Source organism: Paramormyrops kingsleyae, chromosome 20, assembly GCF_048594095.1.
Source record: "Paramormyrops kingsleyae isolate MSU_618 chromosome 20, PKINGS_0.4, whole genome shotgun sequence".
NCBI classification, from domain to species: Eukaryota; Metazoa; Chordata; class Actinopteri; order Osteoglossiformes; family Mormyridae; genus Paramormyrops; species Paramormyrops kingsleyae.
In genome coordinates, this window is record NC_132816.1 from 16270305 (window position 1) to 16289650 (window position 19346).

General features: G+C 48.7%; 1 protein-coding gene across 1 annotated transcript; it reads right to left on the reverse strand.

Moving 5' to 3' along the window:
- Positions 1–1031: 1031 nt before the first annotated feature.
- Positions 1032–19231, reverse strand: mtr (5-methyltetrahydrofolate-homocysteine methyltransferase). Its single transcript, XM_023830893.2, has 33 exons — positions 18901–19231; positions 18038–18240; positions 17503–17592; positions 16745–16814; positions 16272–16364; positions 15946–16052; positions 15577–15636; positions 15035–15129; positions 14362–14462; positions 14135–14196; positions 13817–13884; positions 13207–13286; positions 12669–12781; positions 12446–12586; positions 12169–12354; positions 11724–11903; positions 11318–11434; positions 11102–11242; positions 10504–10593; positions 10253–10405; positions 9887–9994; positions 9510–9610; positions 8993–9060; positions 6682–6802; positions 6479–6560; positions 5668–5766; positions 5492–5567; positions 5096–5251; positions 3943–4139; positions 3199–3399; positions 2132–2324; positions 1903–2015; positions 1032–1543 (listed from the first exon to the last, which is right to left on the reverse strand). The coding sequence occupies exons 1-33, from the start codon at positions 19214–19216 to the stop codon at positions 1457–1459; spliced, it is 4068 nt and encodes a 1355-aa protein (XP_023686661.2). The 5' UTR covers positions 19217–19231; the 3' UTR covers positions 1032–1456.
- Positions 19232–19346: the final 115 nt, after the last annotated feature.

Genomic DNA, 19346 nt, shown 5'->3' on the forward strand with positions numbered 1-19346 from the left:
ATAAACAACAATTGTCTTTTTCATTGTGATTATCATTCCTTGTATACCTCTTTCAGTTACCTTATCTAAACAGGGAATAGATTTACCAAGCAGAAATTTATAAAGCAGAATATGACTTGTAATTGTCAAAGTGATTATGCAGAACTGGTTTATGAGTATTCATACGATACCCTACCCAGATGATAACTTTGAACTCCACAGATACAGATGTTTGTTATTCAGGATGTGCTCAAAGTAAGCAAAGTACAGACATAATCAGAGTCACACAGCACAGGCTCATGGAACAAACTGCCGCTCGGGGTGACTTTATTTGGATTGCCTGTATGCAGTCACATGGCACACAGTGCCGCTGCTACAGGAAGGGGAATTTCAGCAGCCATTCCAAAGGAAAGAGATCCACGCAGATCCAGCGTAACCAGAGCCGCCATAGAGCTCGGCCGGCGGGACCTTAGCTGCCCGTGACGGGCAGCAAGCCCATGGATGCCAGGTGACACCCGTCCCCCCCTCATTCGCCTTGGTGTGCCGAAAATACAAATCAATAAGTCTCAGGTCTGTTGTGTAAGCAACCAGATCGCCAAGGGGGTGGGAGGAGGGGCGGAGGAACAGCGCCCTGCATTTCAACCCGCTGCTGTGGCTGCACGGTTATGGCGGCACCTGGCCACGTTGCTGAATCAGGGAATCGGGCGGCTTCTCAAGGCGGAAGGAAACTCACTCTTCATTAGAACATTCCGGACTAACAGAGAGGTCACCCTCAGTGAATGTGACACAGCCAATACAGGACAATTAGCCCCCCCCTCCTTCTAAGACATCCTTTCCCTTCCACATTTAGATGGCAATACAGCCAATTAAACCAGTGATTTTCTAATAGTCTTGCACTGCGTCTCTTTTCTGGTCGTTCACCTCTGTTTAATTTAATAAACTCTGAGGTTACAGCTTTATTCTCAGGTGACACCTGCTTAATGTTCGGTCACATTATTTACTTGGTGCTGATATTCCCTTCGATTGATTAATTGGCGCCGTTATACAGCTGCTGCTGATTTAATGTAACAAACTTTAATAAGTGGTTTTCAGACATTTTAAAGGCTGGAACTGAATGTTACACATTTTAAAATGCCACCGTTGGCAACAGCATTTGTGAAGTATACAGTGTAGCGACACGCAAACCAGAATCGGGAGACATACTGCAGTCATGGATTTTAGTTTAAAACCATTTTCAGATATTCTAGTACAGATCTGTCATTTCTGCATTAAAAATATGATAAATCTAAATTTAAAAAATGTAGCTAATTATAAAAAGAGTTCAATAAAGTCAGAGTTAATCTATAAGATAAACATAAGCACAGAAAGGTGCTTAAAAACCTGAAAATCGAAACGCTTTAGTGTCCAGTCCGAGTTGACATGTAAACAATGTCAGAGCAGCAATTCAGGATGAATGGAGGGGGTGTGTCCGAGCGTGTCAGTCAATGTTGTACCCCAGGATTGGTCCAAGCCACCTTTCCACTTCACCAATGGACATCTCTTTTCTTGAAGCATAATCCTCGACCTGGGAGGAGGCGACACATACAGACAACATACAGATTTACGGCCTGCTTATATAAAAGCTGTCGGTCCCAAGCAACTACCCAACAGTAGAATTCAGTACCCAAGGCAGAGACACCCCCCTGCCCCCTTCACCAGGCATGCTGAAACCTGTGAACGTACTTCCAGGTGACATCTAATGATGATTAAGACTCCTGACGCACCTGAACGTCCGGCCCAGAGAGATAAGCAGTGATGTCACACTTGGCCGGCTTGCACCGCACCATCTGCCGCCGCATCAGCAGACCCGCACGGCCCCCCCCCCCGGCGAGCCGACTCGTCCCGCGCCCCTCACACCATCACAGCGAGTGTCCGGGTCCCTACCTGCTCCTTGGTGATCTTGCCAACGGCGAAATAGGTCGATTTGGGGTTGGAGAAGTAGAGGCCGGAGACGGCGGCGGCTGGCGTCATGGCGAGCGACTCGGTTAAGCTGATGCCTTAAAAACAGGCGCAGGCACGGTGGGCATGGTGCGGGGAACCCAGAGACACGGGCGGCGTGCAGGTGTCCGCTAAATGACGCGGCAAGAAGGGCGGCTGACACAGATCGACTCACCAGTCTTTTCCTCTATGGAGGCCAGGTTCCACATGGTGATCTTCTCCGTGTGGTCCGGCTGGCTGGGGTAGCCGGGTGCGGGCCGGATCCCCTGGTACCGAACCCGGTGCAGGTCAGCCGCCTCCAGGTCCTCCTCCGCCGTGTAGCCCCAGAATTCCCTGCGCACGCGGGCATGAAGCTCCTCAGCGAATGCCTGGGGGGGGGGGGGGGCACTCTATAAACAGCCAGGCATCCAGGACAAGGTACGGCTGCTCTACACGCCATATGCAGCTTTAACAAAACACGGGATCTGGGTGGGCTGAGGGAAGTATGCAAGTCTGGAGACCAAACTCCACATCTGAACAGGCTTGATGGTCTCCTAACCAGCGAAGCCATAAACTGACCTTAAATGAAGTGTTTATGTGCTCTTGATACTATCGAGCAAGGTAATAAAATCTTAAGTTTTCCGAGTCTGTCTTTGTTATGCCATATATGTACAACTTCCTAATTTGCCGGACGATCTGGATAAGCTGTGCATGGTGTAAGAATCGTTAAGCTTTCATTCAGCAGCAGTTGGGGGACAGCTTCTCGTGTGTGGTCAAAGTTACCCTGGCCTGCAGCGACAAAGTTGTGCGCCATCGTGCAAACAGATAACGATCATCTCAAAGGCATCAAGGGAACAAAACAATGCAACTGGAACAGCACAAGTAGCAAGTTTTAATATCCACAGTCTAAAGGATGTAGTAAAATCTGAAAAAGTAAGAGAGATATTGACAGATATATGATGTGTAACAGGTATTAGTAACAGCTGTATATCTGTAGCGCAGGCAAATAACTACGTGTGTAACAGGTGTGTAAACTGGACTGTTATCCCATCCGGGGTGTCCTCTGCCCCAGTACATCCTGTAATAGGCGGCAGACTAGCCACAAGCCTGTACTGGGTAAGTAGTTAGAGAAAATGGACGGATGCACGGATGGAAGTACGTACATCTGGGAATATACACGTAAATATTATGCAAAACGCGAGTATCGTTTAAGATGAGATCAGCCCCTGACGACGAGGACAGTAGGTGTGACTGCAGCCGTACCTCGGCTAGACGGTCTGCCAGGGCCTTGACCATGATGCTGTTGTAGACGTCCCCCTTCTTCTCAAAGTCGCGGCTCAGGTCCTCAGCCCCGAAACAGGCTACGGCAAACAAGCCGACGTAGTCAGGAATGCCGCTCTCCCGGGGCGCCACAAAGTCCGACAGGCACACGTAGGGATCGGTGCTGGCGGAGTCCTTCTCTGCCTGGAGACGCGAAAATCCCACCGTTAACGTGTCCATAACGGCCTTGGTCCTCGGCAGAGGACTCATCAGAACAGGGTCCACCATTACTGTGTCTTCAGCTGATGACTCATGTTTAGATTACAAGGGGTTAATACCAACCTCTTCAATGTCTGGTCATTGAGGAGACTGTTTTCTAACAGAGAACTGCGAGCATATTTCAACCAGAGGTTCTCGACTCTGGCAGCCGGCAGAGTGGATGAGGGTTTTATGTCTGTTTTATAGCTCAGTAGAGAGACCATTTCATTTTTTCCCAATTAGCTGAATAATTAGTTGAATCTGGCGCTTAACTGATTAGTGAGATTGAAAACCCGTACACAATGCAGACCACAGCAACCTGCTGGAGGTGAGAACAAGCTTATAAGCGGGGATCTCCAACCATGGTCCACAGAGGCTTCCATGGGAAGTACCAAGTGAGGTGAAGCAAGGCTTTTGGGACCAGGGTTAAGCGCCCCCTTGTAAGAGTAATAGGAACTGCAGGAAAAAACCATAGAGAGGAAGGGTCACCTGCTGGCGCAGACCATGGAACTTGGCAGCGGGCTGCATGCTGCGCGGCACGGTGTCCTGAGCATACACGTGGATATCGTCTCCCACGCTCTGCGCGGGCCAGAATCCAACCAGGCCCCGGGCCTGCAGACTCTGGCTGTCAATCAGCTCGTTAAGGAGTTTCTGGGCATCATCAAACACCTTCCTGGCCTCTTCTCCTGCGACGTCAGTTTCATATCAGTGGTTACACAATGAATCGATTAATGAACCAGTTTTTGTTAACGTATACTTATTTCCCAGGAACTTATGAGAAACACGTGACAATGCATGAGATTACATTAGAGGAGACTGAAGCTGAAAGCACAATCTCTGCCCGGAAAAAACATGTGTTATATAAAATGTACTGCAAAAACAGTACATGCCCGGCATCCCATCTTGGGAATATCCCTGCCTTGTGTCCCAAGCTGCCTAGGATAAGCTCCAGCAACCTGCCCCCCCCCCCCCCCGACCGTGACCAGGCTGAGTGCTTGGAAAATGGATGGGCAGCTGAAACGAGAACATTGTTTTCCAAAAATAACAGCCGAAAACACCTCCGACTCGCGGTATGGCGGACGCAGCTTGTCCAAGTGGAGACGGAACCTGCACCCCCCCCCCCCCCCCCGCCCCCACCCCCGAGAGCAGCATGGAATGACTCAGAAACTGGGAAACCATATCCACTCCTTGTCCCCCTCTCTGACTGATATCTGCAGTAAGAAAGAACGAACACTCAGATGCACATAACCTCGTTTCTTTCGACAAGAGAAGCCCCCCCTCACCCCCCCACCCCCCGCTTGTAGGTGTATGCACCACCAGGCCTATTTAACCACGTCGCTCCGACTAACAAAACATGCGCAGAAGGGAAGCACAACAAATACCCAAGAGCCGGTGCGTCCCTTAGAGGAGTTGTGACTCCGGCCAAATCGTCTGCATTAAGGTCCGCCGGCGGAGATCTACGTTTCCCAGACACGCGAACTACCTGCCCGTTCAGGAATCTTTATACACGAGTGACTGCAAACGCTGGTTTATTAGACCAGCTGAAGAATCAGCTTTATCTTTAAGAAGAGTCATCTCCTTTGTTTCAAGAATGTAAATAATAACATCCATGTGGAATGCCCAGGGCAGTGATCCCACATACCTACGGTTTTGTCTTTGAAGATTTTAGGGTACCCCCTGTTGGGGTACTTGCCCCGGAGTTGCCACACGTCGAAGAAGGGCTTCCAGTCGATGTAGCCGAGCAGCCGGTGCAGGTCGTAGGCTTCGAACACGTGGGTGCCGATTAAACTGGGACGCACTGGGGGGGGGGGCAGGGCAAAAAGTCACCGAGACATCGGTGTGACCTCAGCGATTGGTCAGACACCCAGAAAATGCCCAGTCATGAAAGGAAGTGACACACCTATGGAAAAATCCGTTTTACTACACGACGGCGCTGCCATGCTAATCCCCTGCCTCTTGGCATTCCTCGGTCTGATTAAACTAGCGGCGCCGTCCCGCTATCGCAGCATGGCCGCCGTGACAGACCTGTCCCACGCACCTGGTCTTGGTTGCGCCAGCCAATCCACATGCAGGCCCTTGTCGCGGGCCTGGCCCAGGGACAGGAAACGCCGGTCCTGTCAACGGCGGAACAGCTCAATTTAACGGAACAAACAGAGGAAGACAAAAGCGAGGCATAAAAACGCCCAGGGCGTTTCCCACACCTTCCCCCCGCACCTTCAGTGTGTCATAGTGCTCCTGTCTGATCTCTTCGTATTCCTCCTCGACCTCCTTGAAAAAGTCCTCCCTCAAGTTTTCATCCAAGAGCTGAGAACACTTCAAGAGAAAACCGGGAAAGAGAGCTAAGCGTGGCAGGAAGGGCATGCTAATGACCCGGAGTCGAGGCTCCGAAGATGGGCCGTACTTCGCCGCAGCGCGCGGGTGACAGCTCGCAGACTCTCCCGGGCTCCCACTGCGGCCCGTCCGCCCCTCCTCCCTGTCCGCTTCATGCCCGGATTAAAAACATTTTGTTATTACAATCCTCGACTCTCCTGGCAGATTCTGTTCCACAGAATGGCACGCGACCGATATCTACTCAAAACACCCCCCCCGTCCAGAGCAGTTACTATATGTGGAGGTTCTAATTCAGAGCACCAGAGGCCTGGGGGTTCTCTCTCGGGCATAAAAGGAAATGCGGCATTCCTCGGATTTTACTGGGGAGGGTGGGGGGAAACAAAACCTTCAGCCAGGGCTGGCTGTCTTATCTATACCACTCATCAGACAGCATGCAATTTAACCTGAGGTAGATCTGATTACCACCTCATTATGGGATGCCATCTGATAATTATCGAGCTCCCAAATCTGTCGCATTGTCTGTGTACAGCAAACAGGCCCCTCCCATCTAATAAAAAAAAAGTGTTGCTCCTTTGCTCTCCTTTCACCTTTAAAGCAAAGTCCTGCAATATTGACTGATTAACTTTTCTGGCACTCGAAGAAAACTTTAGAAATTTTCCTCCAAAAACAGAAGAGGTTCAGAAAGTCAACTTACCACGACCACGCTCCTGGATGCGTCCAGCACGTGGACAACGGGGGCACTGTAGCGGGGGGCAATCTTAACTGCAGTGTGAGTCCTGTCACAAAACAGGGGGGGGTGGTAAGGTATCCATTCTGCCAGAGGACAGAACTCAACACGCACCTTAGAAACTATGGGTGCACAATATTTGACAGCCTAGAATCTACGGCCACACCTACTTCGATGTGGTGGCCCCTCCAATCAGCAATGGGGTTTTCATCCCGAGGCGTTCCATCTCCATGGCAACGTAGATCATCTCGTCCAATGAGGGCGTGATCAAGCCAGACAGCCCAATGATGTCTTTGATAGAAAAGAACCCCCCTGATTAGTCTCAACAACAGCAGCGTTCTGGTTTTCTAAGGGGGCGTGGCTTATAGGGAGGAAGCATGTTGTGACCAGGATTTTGAGATCCTCCAGTTCCACAGTCCTGTAAGAAATTACAGTTAATACAACCATGTTATGTGTGTGAACTATTTTGGTCCTCAGTTTCCAAGTCAGAGGCTGTAGTTTTTCATTTAAGTGCTCTGTGACTGACTCCTTATACTCAGCTGGTTGGTTGAAACAAAACCCTTGTCCAGATTTGTACTTTCTGGACCTGAACTTTCCTCCTCTGCGGGTAATTGATTACTTTTGTGAGTTACTTCCCCAACACTGCCCTCTCCATAGCTTCTCAGAAGGTAAAATGGGGTACACTGCAGATCCTCGGCCTGATGTCTGTAAGGACTCTCACACCAGCTGATTAGAACAGTAATTAAAATTTGTTAAAAAAAAGAAAAGAATGCTCACTGAGATGCTCATTAGCCTCCTAAACTCCATACTGGATTTTAAGGAGGAGCGGACAAGAAGCGTAGTTTTAGCCCTTGAAAGTCTCAAATTCCCCATCTTTACAAAGGATCTCCAGATTGCTCCTCTGCCGGCATCCATGTCTGTGAGGCTTTGAGAGCCCTTGGATTCTGTCAGTATCAGACAACATGCAGGTATACCCACTTGTAAGGTAGGCCAAACACATCTTAACTGCATTTATTCCTGATGAATTAAGGCTGAGAGATCTGATGGCTTACTGAGCTTACTGATGCATCTCATCAGCTTATAGCACTGTGTAATTGTCTTAGGCAGTCAAAGGAATTTATCTGAGCAGTGAGTGTATATTTGCTCAGAATAAAAAACACACTTTAACATTAGAACGTGCAAATTAACAGTAACACAATAAAACAACAAGAATTTCTTGCGTTCTCCAAAAAGTTACTGATATCTGGTTGGATGGCGAGATGAGCATCACTTCAGTTCCCAAACCTCTCCTCAGGGGCACCTCAGCCGTTCCATGTATTCGTTAATTAATGGAGCTGGTGGTGAAATTTAACGAACTCGATTAGTTTAAAAAAAGTAAACGAGATATTGATTAGCTAAACAAGGTTGAGTGTATTGGATGGTTGCTGTAAATACTGGGGTGACTTTAGGAGAGGTTTGGAAATGGCTACACTGACACACTTTGACAGGCATAATGTCATAGCTTTACACCAACGTGAACATCATTTAAGCAGCATTTTCTTTGACTGCATAAGACTTTTACACAGCACTGTATATACACACATCAAATCACTGCAGGTACCTTCACGACGATACCCCTATAGCAGAAACCTGCCCCCTTCTACAATTCATAAATCTCCAAACGAAATCTGGGTTCTCACTGGTATGTCAGGGGTGGTGGGTAGGCCACGTTTATAGGCCAGGTCAAAACCCGACACTGTACGACAGCAGAAGTGCTCCCCCAGCTGGACAAATGTAGAAACGCAACTACTCGCCAATTACCATATGTGATAATTGCCTTAAAAGCAATTAGTCATGGGGTAACCATGCATCTCAGAGAACACAACACAGACCAGAGTAACACACTGATGGGAAAACAGAACAGAATTACCGAGGCGAGTAAAGCAGAACGACCCAGAAGCTGTGACTTATTCGAGCAGAATAAACTGACATCTACCAACTGAGAGGAAGGTTGTTTATCAGACGTTACTCACTTAACTGAGTTTAGAATTTTACCCATGTGAGTACACTTATTCACCCAGGCTGTCACATTTCATCAAAATTGAGTTATGACCAAAACCAGTGGTCTGTACTACGAAGTGGGGTTACTGGCTTATCGGGGTAACTTGTCGGATTTATGGTACTACAGTTTAAATGGACTTCATATTCGTTCACTTACATTTCGCCCCGAATACCTTAAATCCGACAAGTTACCCCGATAAGCCAGTAACCCCGCTTCCTAGTACAGGTCCCTAGTGTGTTAGGCTCTGATTTATCTCGTGACAAAGTATCTTAGTTCAGCTATACTGTTTTTTTTTTCTGAGAATCATTGTCGGCGTAGTTACTATGTTTCACCTGTGTGGGGCAGTACTGGCGTGTTGCTTAAGACATGAGACCTGCTGCCAGATGGCTGGCAGGACCTTCACGGGGCCGCAGGGGAGGGGGACTCTCACGACGACCTACCTGCTTTTTTGTCAAGCGCCTCTCTCAGGATTTTATCACACGGTGTCATAACCCCGAGATCGATCACTCTGAATGGGAGGAGAAATGGAAATGTAAGGGATGCATCTTTGTGTAACTTTACAGGCCCAAAGAGCAAAACATTTCAATTAAACGCAATGTACACGCTACCAGGAAGTCTATTAGCAGCATGGGAACCCACAAGACGACTACAGAGCATTACTATTTCAATTGGAATGATTGATGCTACTATTTATTTTCCAATTATTCCCCCACCAAAAGCAATTCAGGCACACGCCACACTCTGAAGACCACCCCCCCCTCCACCGCGCTTTCCTTGAAAGATAAAGTAATTTACAGATTCGCCCGCTTAAGTGTAACGTTTTCCTCACTTCATCGTGCCGCTCTCTCTGTCACGAGACTGTCACGGACGCTTGCACTTCAGATGGAGGATTTCCACGACATGCGGGCCACTATTCAGGCAGTAAATAAGGCCCGTAACCGAGGCAAGTGGGCTCACCGAAAATTGTTGCATCCCAGGACCACGGAGACGATGTTCTTGCCGATGTCGTGCACGTCGCCCTTGACGGTGGCCAACAAGATCGTGCCCTGATAGGGATCCTGCACAACAGCCACGCAGAGAACACGTGTGAGGTGGACAGGCGTCATGGGGCGCGAAACCTCGAGGGGTTAAATCCTGCCGTACGGATTATTTAGATTCTCCGATGGTGCCGGTGAAGGCTTCCACCATGTTTGGTTTCAGGAGAGCATAAACACCTTCTGGCGCTTGGCTCTAAAACGGCCGAAATATAAACACGCTCTTTGGCGCCCGGCTGCTTCCCGAGCTGGGATGGGAAACACCCTCGTCAGGACGTGACGGGTGGGATCCCGACTCACGATTTCCTCCACTGACCCCGTGGCGGCCATCATGGCCTCCCTCTCTTTCTCCATGAAGGGAATGAGGTAGCCCACCGCTTTCTTCATCACGCGGGCGGACTTGATGACCTGCCGTGGGAAACAGCGGGTTAGGGGGCCATGAAAAGGCTCCCCCCCCCCCGTCACATGGCACGCATACCAGATACACAGCAACTCAACTCTGCTAAGCTGAAAAAGCACTAAAACAATATGCATCATTGTTTCTGGATGCTGTGACCAAATCAGCTTCGTTTTGGTATAGAGCCGTGGATTTTTCACTCTAAATTCCCATGTATGAATGGGTGTAACACCCATGAGTTTAAATCACGCCCCCCCACCCATGCCCACCTGCGGCAGGAACATCTTGCCTGCCCCAAACAGGTCTCCAACCATCTTCATCCCGTTCATCAGGGGACCTTCGATGACATGCAGGGGTCGTGGGTAGCGATCTGTCTGGGCCCGGGCTTCCTCTGTGTCCTCCAGTACGTACTTCTCGATGCCCTGACCCCGGGGAAAAAAATAAACAAACTGTAAGAGCCCGTGAACACAGCCATTGGGTCTGGGAATTCGAATCGGATCGGAATAAGCTGGATCCGGACCTTGATGAGCGCATACTCCAGTCGCTCCTCCACGCTGCCCTCTCTCCACTCGTCCGTCTGGATCACCTTCTTCCCGCCCTTAGCATTGTTCTGCAAAAACGGGATACCTCGTTCCACTATTTCATACCATCATACCATCATACGCGTTTCACCCCGATATACAATATACGACGGTATTAAAAAGGTCAATCACGTAGGCTACTGCAAACTCCGGAATCAGAGACAGTTTAAACAAGATCGTCAGCTTGGGAGTTGAGCGCTAGGGAAACGAGAAGACAATTTCTTGTCGAAGAGATAAAAGGATCACGCTTTGGCATCAACTGACACGTACGCGATATTCATTGACTTTTTTAACGTAAGTGAGGCTCCACTCAATCGCCTCAGTACAGCATCAGTTTCATATATTGAAGAGGATCGGCATTTTTTACAGTATTAAAAATGATACTTTGGGGATTTATAAATACCGGGGTATACCGTGATAACGTCATACCACCCAAGCCTAGTCGGAACGCCAACGAACCCAGTCCAGATGTGGTAGGAACAGAACAGGTGCTTCTCCAGCTAATTCAACAGCACCAACTTGCCACACGGTAAGTACCTGGGCATAGAGTAGGAGTTTCTCTGTGGCTTCGGGGTCTCTGTTCCAAATGAGGTTCTCACACATCTGCAGCAGCTCCTTGTCGATGTCATCGTAGACCGGGAGGTTGCCCGCATTCACGATGCCCATGTCCATGCCATCCTGGGGTCACAGAGATCTTCTCTGAACACGCCGCCGGAGCAAAGCGGATATACCTGCCTATCCACCACCGTGTACCTTGATGGCATGGTAGAGGAACACGCCATGCATAGCTTCTCTGATGGCCTCCATCCCACGGAAGGAGAAGGAGAGGTTAGATAGGCCTCCGCTGACCCGGGCCCCTGGGAGAGTTTCCTGCGGGAAGCAAAAGTACTTCCAGGTAAAAGGTCGCACATTTCCCAGATACTGCTCCAAAAACTCCTAAACTGGTCCATTATGGGGGGAAGCTGTTTTCCTTGTTACCTCCAAGCTGAATCCTAAACACTAGCCTGTATCCCCATGGCAGGGTTCCATACGCATCCATGAAAATGCCTCATCACGGCTGCTGAGATGATGTCACACCCAATTCATCTAATTTAGCATAATGGCTGGGCTAATTCAATTTCTTGGACACGAACCGCGCTGTAATAAAAACCAGCACTACCTTGATGAGTCTGGTGGCCTTGATGAAGTTGATGGCGTACGTGTTGTGCTCTTCCATACCAGTGCCGATGGTGAGGACGTTGGGGTCGAAGATGATGTCATTGGGGTTGAAGCCCACTTTGTTGACCAGGAGGTGGTAGGCTCTGGTACACACCTGCAGCTTGTGCTCCGTGTCCGTGGCCTGCGAGGGCAAAGGTAGTGGCACACACCCCCACGGTGAGCCAAGGCAAAACACCATGTCCACCGTGGGACATCTGATCTTTCTTTTACAGTGTACACTCTACCTACCTACATGTGAGCCAAGGACGGTAATCACCATGGCAACAATACAGCAAGTGTCCCAGCTTCCATTCAGGATCTGCTACTCTTGATCCCGAGGGACCCACAAGTAAGGGTGCGAGCGGCTCTGCATCCCACACGAGGGATCACAGAATGGCGAGACTGACCTGGCCCTCCTCGTCGAAAGCCATGACGACCACGGCGGCCCCGTAGCGGCGCACGCTCCTGGCCCTCTGCAGGAACTCCTCCTCGCCCTCCTTCAGGCTGATGCTGTTCACGATGCACTTGCCCTGGCAGCATTTCAGGCCGGCCTCGATCACGGCGAAGTTGGACGAGTCGATGCACAGGGGAACCTGAGGAGCATCGAGAAGACACCTCAGCACGGAGATACGGATATCTGGGCAAACGCATGGCTTTGGATGACAGGATGATGTCCTCGCTTACCCGGGCAATGTCCGGTTCAGATGCGATGAGGTTACAGAAACGCGCCATAGCCACAGGACCATCCAGCATCCCCTCGTCCATGTTGATGTCCAGAACTTGGGCGCCCATCTCAACCTGAGTCTTGGCTATGCTCAGGGCTTCCTGGCGGCGCCGATCAAACGTGCAGACGTGAGATGAGACCAGGAGGCACACCAGCAAAACCAACACCAGTGAACATGCCCACCTCGTATTTTCCCGCCATGATCAGCCTGGCAAACTTGCGGGATCCCGCCACGTTGCAGCGCTCCCCAATGTTCACAAAGTTGGTGTACGGGCCGATACGAAACGGTTCCAGACCTTCATAGAGAGGGACCGCAAAAAACACAATGTTTTCACCGCCTGAACGTGATACTTCAGAAGTTTTATGGTGTGAAACTGATGTGTCAAAATCGAAGAAAATGTCTGGCAAATTTAGCTGAGCTTAGTGATACTGGACACCATATCTGATGGAAATGAGTAATTCTGCTTAAAAAATACTCTATAAATTCTATGAAAACTATCTATCTAGTTCAGGGTAAAAAGTTTTTACCCTGACCAGGAACAGTGGCTGGAAGACAGGTGGAGAGTCTGAATCTTAACTGACTGGTGCTCTGTGGAGCATTAAGTAGGAGATACACCAGCGCAGTAACTAAGAGGATCTACAGAGTGGGGAAGCCTCAGTCAGAGGCTCGAAGGAGCTGCTATTTCAGGCGAGCAGGATTCAAAAGCGGCTGACGTCCAACCTGACAGGAGCATGTAGTCTCCGAAGATGTTTTCCGGCGGCACCCGCGGTTGACAGTGCCGCACTGCGTCAGCAATGGCTCTGGGGGGGGGGGTGGGGGGTGGGGAGGGGGGTAGGTTTAAACCCACAGAAGTGGATGCGTAAGGCCACTGAAAGGAGAGATGAGGTTTTTGACTGCCTGTAAGGGCGCGATGTGCGATGGCCACAAGACCCACGTCCATTTTCACGGCTGTAAATACAGGGATCCTCAACCTGCCCATATATGGACAAACATGGCCAGACTGATCCGTGCGCGTTTTGATAGAAAATAAAACTATGTGGGCTGCTGTATTTAAACTGTATTTTTGATTGTGACTGACAGTGTTTAAAATGTCAGTCATATTCACATTTATATTCTATTTATTACAGTTTTCTTGCACTTAAACCATCAGCTCAGTGTGTGACCCATGGATCATCCAGCCGATAAAGATACTTTGACGTCAGATCAGACCCGCTGGCGCTGTCGCCTTTCAAAGTCTCTTTGCCCACGGTGCCCTCAGCGTACCGCTCTCCGCAACAGTACACTTAGAGCTCAACCGATCCACTGGAGCGTATGCGAGCACGTTCCTTACCGGATGTGAGCGGGAGTTGTTCCGCAACAACCACCGACGATGTTCACCAGCCCGTCTTTCGCAAATTCCTGCACATAACATGAAAGGCCTCGTGTAAACACAGATGCATTCATTCATAAGCTCAGTCAGTCAATAGAGATCAGCTAACTTTATTATTACTGTAATAAGGGCGTTGAGACGAATTACGTGCCCTTGACGTTACAGACCGCTTAACGGGACTAAATATTCACTATACAACACAAAAGCAACAAACAACCCTGGGATCCTTCACTGATTTCAATGCGCCTTTTAATTATCGGACTTCCTAATTAATCTCACCTTTATGTGAGTGGCCGTTACTTCCGGCGTTTCATCATAGCCTCCAAAAGTGTTTGGAAGACCTAATTATGGAAGGAACCACCATTTTATCACATACATTTTAATATACATTGTGCATATAAAGAGATGCATCTAGGCACACCGTATATACATAGACATAAGTACATATGCAGGGACCTGTTTATACACACAGACGAGCCGTCAAAGTGCCCTCAGACTCCGCCCACCTGCGTTGGGGTAGCAAACGACAAAGGCGGTGGTGCTTTTCCCGATGGCTTCGACGAAGGGCCTCATCTCGGCGGCCCCCAGCGCACAGTTCAGCCCGATGCTGGAGAGAGATCAGGGGCAGAAGAGCAGACAGAGACAGAGACAGAGACAGAGACAGAGACAGACACAGCAGAAATCACAGTATTAAATACCCTAATGCTATTTCAACATGAATCCACTCAGCCACCATTAAAGCTGAAGCTTAAATATAATTCTCTTATTTTTCTTCATTGCTGCATAAAGGATGTTATTGACATTTTCTCTGCCTATGAAATTAAACTTTAAACTTCAGATTTATTACTAGATACTTATCATTAAGTCCTTTTGTATCGAGGACTAAACCAGATACTGAAATATGCTTAACCACAGCATCTACAGTACAACTTAGATGGCTCTCCGACTATTTGACTGTCGACGTTATCTGATTATAAACTAAGTGCTAAATATTTACTAGGAGCAGAGTGAGAGGAAGTGCTTGGTATTAGCTAGGTTAATGACGGTGAATAAATTGCCTTAGTGAAATACGTTCGTGCCGGTAACATGGGAACATGGGACTGCTCAGCGTAATCGCCGACTCTACGAAAGTCGCTCCCCAACCACCAGGGTTTGCAGTGCTGGCTGCTCCACACTCACCAGAGCGGGTTGCAGTGGGACACGCTGATGACGAAAGCCTCCCCTGTCTGTCCCGAGAGCGTGCGGCCGCTCTTGTCCACGATGGTCCCGGAAACCTGGCAGGCGGGGAACGGGGGTCCCGAGAGGTGGAGGGTTATGGACCCGACATAAATCGACACGTGACATCCATGACATCCATAAATCGACATGTGACATCCATGACATCCATAAATCGACACGTGGCAAAATAAACGCAACACATACTGACGCTGTCTGTTTTTGTTAATTGCTCAGACACTATCCACTAATTATTTTTCCAACATTTATTTATCTCATTAACATTCCTTAATATTCTGTTTTTCAGGATTCTATTTGTGCAGGGTTTTTTGTTCACGCTGTGTGTGCGCTGTCTGTGCACCATGTCTGTTTGGCATTATATGCATGTCTGTCTGTGCACTATGCACTTTGCTGCTCCATGCACCAGAATTTGTCTGTGGGGATGCAGAAAGTTTATCAGACCTGATCTGATCCGAATATTAACAACAGTTAAAGTCGGGACTTACGATGATAGGCCTGCGTTCGTATTGTTTTTCGAAGAGCCGGTCGATTGCAAACAGGGCTGCCTTTTGAAAAATAAGAAGAGGAACATTAGCTGCTTGCTATGAAACAAAAACAAATGCAAAGACACATTTCATTCCCTTAGGGTAGTGTGAACATTGGTTCAAATCCCAGGGTCGGCAGAGTGATTTCACCACTGGGCCCATGAGTAAGGCCCTGAGTATTTGATATAACTGGGACTGCTAGTGTCCGTGCGGCATCATCACTGCTTCTCCCCTGTAATTCCAGTTGACTGGACGATGAACGGTCAAAGAGAAGGTCACTGAAGTCCATTAAAACTAAGTCCAATTCTAACCAGGGTAGGGGAGAGCTACCTTGGCATTAGCAGTGTCGAAGATGGTCTCCACCAGCAGAAGGTCCACGCCTCCGTCCAGCAGGCCGCAGACCTGCTCGGAGTAGGCGTCCGCCAGCTCGTCGAAAGCTGAGAGAGACAACACATGACAGGGGCGTGGCCCCAGCTGAAAGCTGATTGGCCCCCAGAGTGGCCCCTCCCCTGTCAATCACTGATTCAAAACATATCATTGGCTAATGACAAGGTCTGCCCTCCAATATGAATTATGGCCCCTCTTATGCCCCCAGCCTTAAAAGTATCCTAAAATTGCCCCAGGACAGGGAGCTAAGGACAGCGAAGGGCACATACTGATGTTCCTGAAATCCGGCCTTTCCACCGAGGGGGACACCGACAGGGTCTTGTTGGTGGGTCCCACTGCCCCGGCCACATACCTCTTGACACCTTTCAAATAAAAAGTCACCATTACAAAGTTACGCTCTGCCTACGGTACCACAGCGACATAACAGAAGATATCAGTGTTTGAAGAGAGGGATCAGTCAGTCCATCGGGGAGCCAACCTTCTGACCTCTAATTCTTCCTCAAATGCAGACACTTTTCTCTTAAAATGACACGTTAAAGGTTTTATATTTTTGCCAGTCATGCCTGGGTGGTTGGTACAGCCTCCATCCTCTAAGCTCTCCTCAACGTCTCAATTTTAATAAAACCACTAAGGTTTAACTATGAAAATAGCTGTAATGCCTCTGTTCAGGTTAGTTTTTCCAAACCGGTTTAAACTGGTAATTAGTCACCCTGGGGCTGGGATGAAGCTGAGCCTGACAAACCTGTCTGCGCGGTGACATCATCCGCCGCCTTTCTGGCCACCTCAGCAGATGTTTTGTTCAGACGGTACGCCTGTGGCACAAATCACGTATTAGCAAGTGAAACAGCATGTTCTGCTCGCGGCTTTGCACCCGTTAGAAGGCGGCTCGACGCCCTGCCCACAGCTGCAAAAATAATCACCCAACGGACCTCCGATATCATGTGACCATTCACTTCAAACCACATACTTATAACGATGCTGCCATCTTGTTCGTTCTGCGTCACGCCACAACCCTAGAGAGCGCAGTATGTTTTCTATGCAGCAGACCCACATAAGGAGGCGACAGCCCTTGTAAGATGGAAGCTGCTGTCTTTATTAGCAAACGTTACTGGTTTATATCTAGCAATGGCACAGACGGGGAGGCCAAGAATTCAAAGTACACTCACAGTCGCACACTAATGAAATGCACGCATTCCATGACAAACATTATACGGGTAGAGCGTTTGAATTTTCACTATTTGGTGAAAAGCATGCTGGTAACGGCATAATTAGTGCTGCTGACCAACCGTGCGGCGTCAGATTATGTCAGCCAATCGTGGACAGTGGGTGGGATCAGAATAAACATAGAGGTTGGCCTTGGGGACACTGCACAGGGGCTGTGCCAAAACATTGATTCTGCAATTTCATCTGAAGATATGGCCACCTAATGGTCACCTTAAGAATTACCAAAGATATGCAAACGGTGCAATCACAGAGGCCCCTGACTTGCCACTCTCTTACCAGATTCTCCAATCCATAGTCAGCCTGTGCAATGCTTGTGCTGCTGAACGTGTTGGTCTCAATGATATCAGCTCCGGCCAGCAGGTACTCCTTCAGACAGGCATGGCAGAGAAGACACTTGTTAGTCTTTTAAAGGATAAACACTGTCCTGCACACATGTGCCTACTGTGCTGCAAGAGCGATTGGAAGAAGCACATGTAAATAAGGATTATTTCTGCTGCATAAGAACTGCCACAAAATGATTAGAGCTGCAACAACAAATAATGTAGCGTAACTGTAAAAACCTTTTTAATAAATGTGTGCAATTATAAATTAACCCATTCGCAGAGATTAAAGGATTACCATGATCTTTTGATGTACTTTTAATTGTATTTCATGGACCCCTTGAGGTGATCATTTTGCTATGACTTTGACATGAATATTAAACTGTAATTGCTATTCTACAGATTATTTTTTGTTTTAAGTGGACATCAGGCAATGCAGGGCTTGGATCCAGCGTCTGAGCAGTGGAGCAGCGACATTAACAGTATGGTACCTTGTGGATCTTGTAGATGACGCTGGGCTGAGTGATGCTCAGTAGATCGTTGTTGCCCTTCAGGCTCTTGGGATGATCTTGAAACTCCGCCCCTCTGAAGTCCTGCTCCTCCAGGTTCCTCTGCTGCACCATGGTGCCCATCCCACCATCGAGGACCATAACTCTCTTCCGGAGCACCTCCTTGAGCTCATCTTCCAGGCCACCTGTTTCACATTTTTCGTCTTATCTCGCTCCAGCAAACGAACCCGCTGTTGCCATTTGTCAGCATGTCGCGCATCTCCAAGCATTACGGTACCACGTAAAGCGATCATCATTATTAATCCAAAATATCTCACTAAATTGTCGGAACACATCTCTGGCAAGACAACTATCTACTCCTGAGCTGTATGTAATTTCAAGATTCATACAAAGGCGACACGCGTCTTCTCTCACTAGCAATTCTCATTATCAAGCAAGTTAATTAAACCAGTGCCAATGTTAACTGTCACTATACCCATACTGAAGATATTTGGTAGACAAGTAGTAAAAGAATATGGCAGCAAATCCATGTTACTTAGCAGATAATGATGGCAAAGTTCAGAATTACACAGCAGATATAATGTTACTGCAACACGCGGTGGCAGCCGACTAACAACCTAAATAGTATTTTGCAAGCTAAACAAACACGCGGTTATAGTTCGCTAGCATGCATTTAGTTTTTTTTTCGTTTTACAAAACTGGCATGTTATTCCGGTACTTGACTAGGCAATACGTGACAGTCAAGTCCAGTCCCAGGTTGGGTAAGCGACAGCACGCGCAGACAGCACGCGGAAGAGTGGCAGCCCCGGCACGCGCGGACAGCACGCTTCGTGCACAGTTCATACCCGGTCCGGATGAATACTCGTGTATGGTTGGGGCCATCCCGCAAATCCGTGATCCGACTGTAACTTTCCAGGCTGTCGCCTTGGGGCCGCAAGGTAAGCGCGTAACGCCACCTTTCTGGTCCGTGAACGCGCAACTTTCTCGGACGGCCTTGAGGGATCGGGCGCGAGCGGCACGCAACCGGCGACCGCAGAGCGCATGCGTCGAGTCGCACGTGTGTGGCACGGAAGGGTGGCTGTGTCGGCGCTGTGGACTTGACCATTTATCCACGCTGGATAATAATCTGATTGTGTGAACATGCTGGATCATAGTTTTCATCCTTGTTCGTCCAGGTCACACAATCTCTGGGTTTGTTTTGCTAAAAAAAATAAAACCTCTGCACTTGAACAGGCGCCACGTTGTCAGTCTTTACAAAGCAGTACCCGGTGACTCACTGAGTCACGCCCCT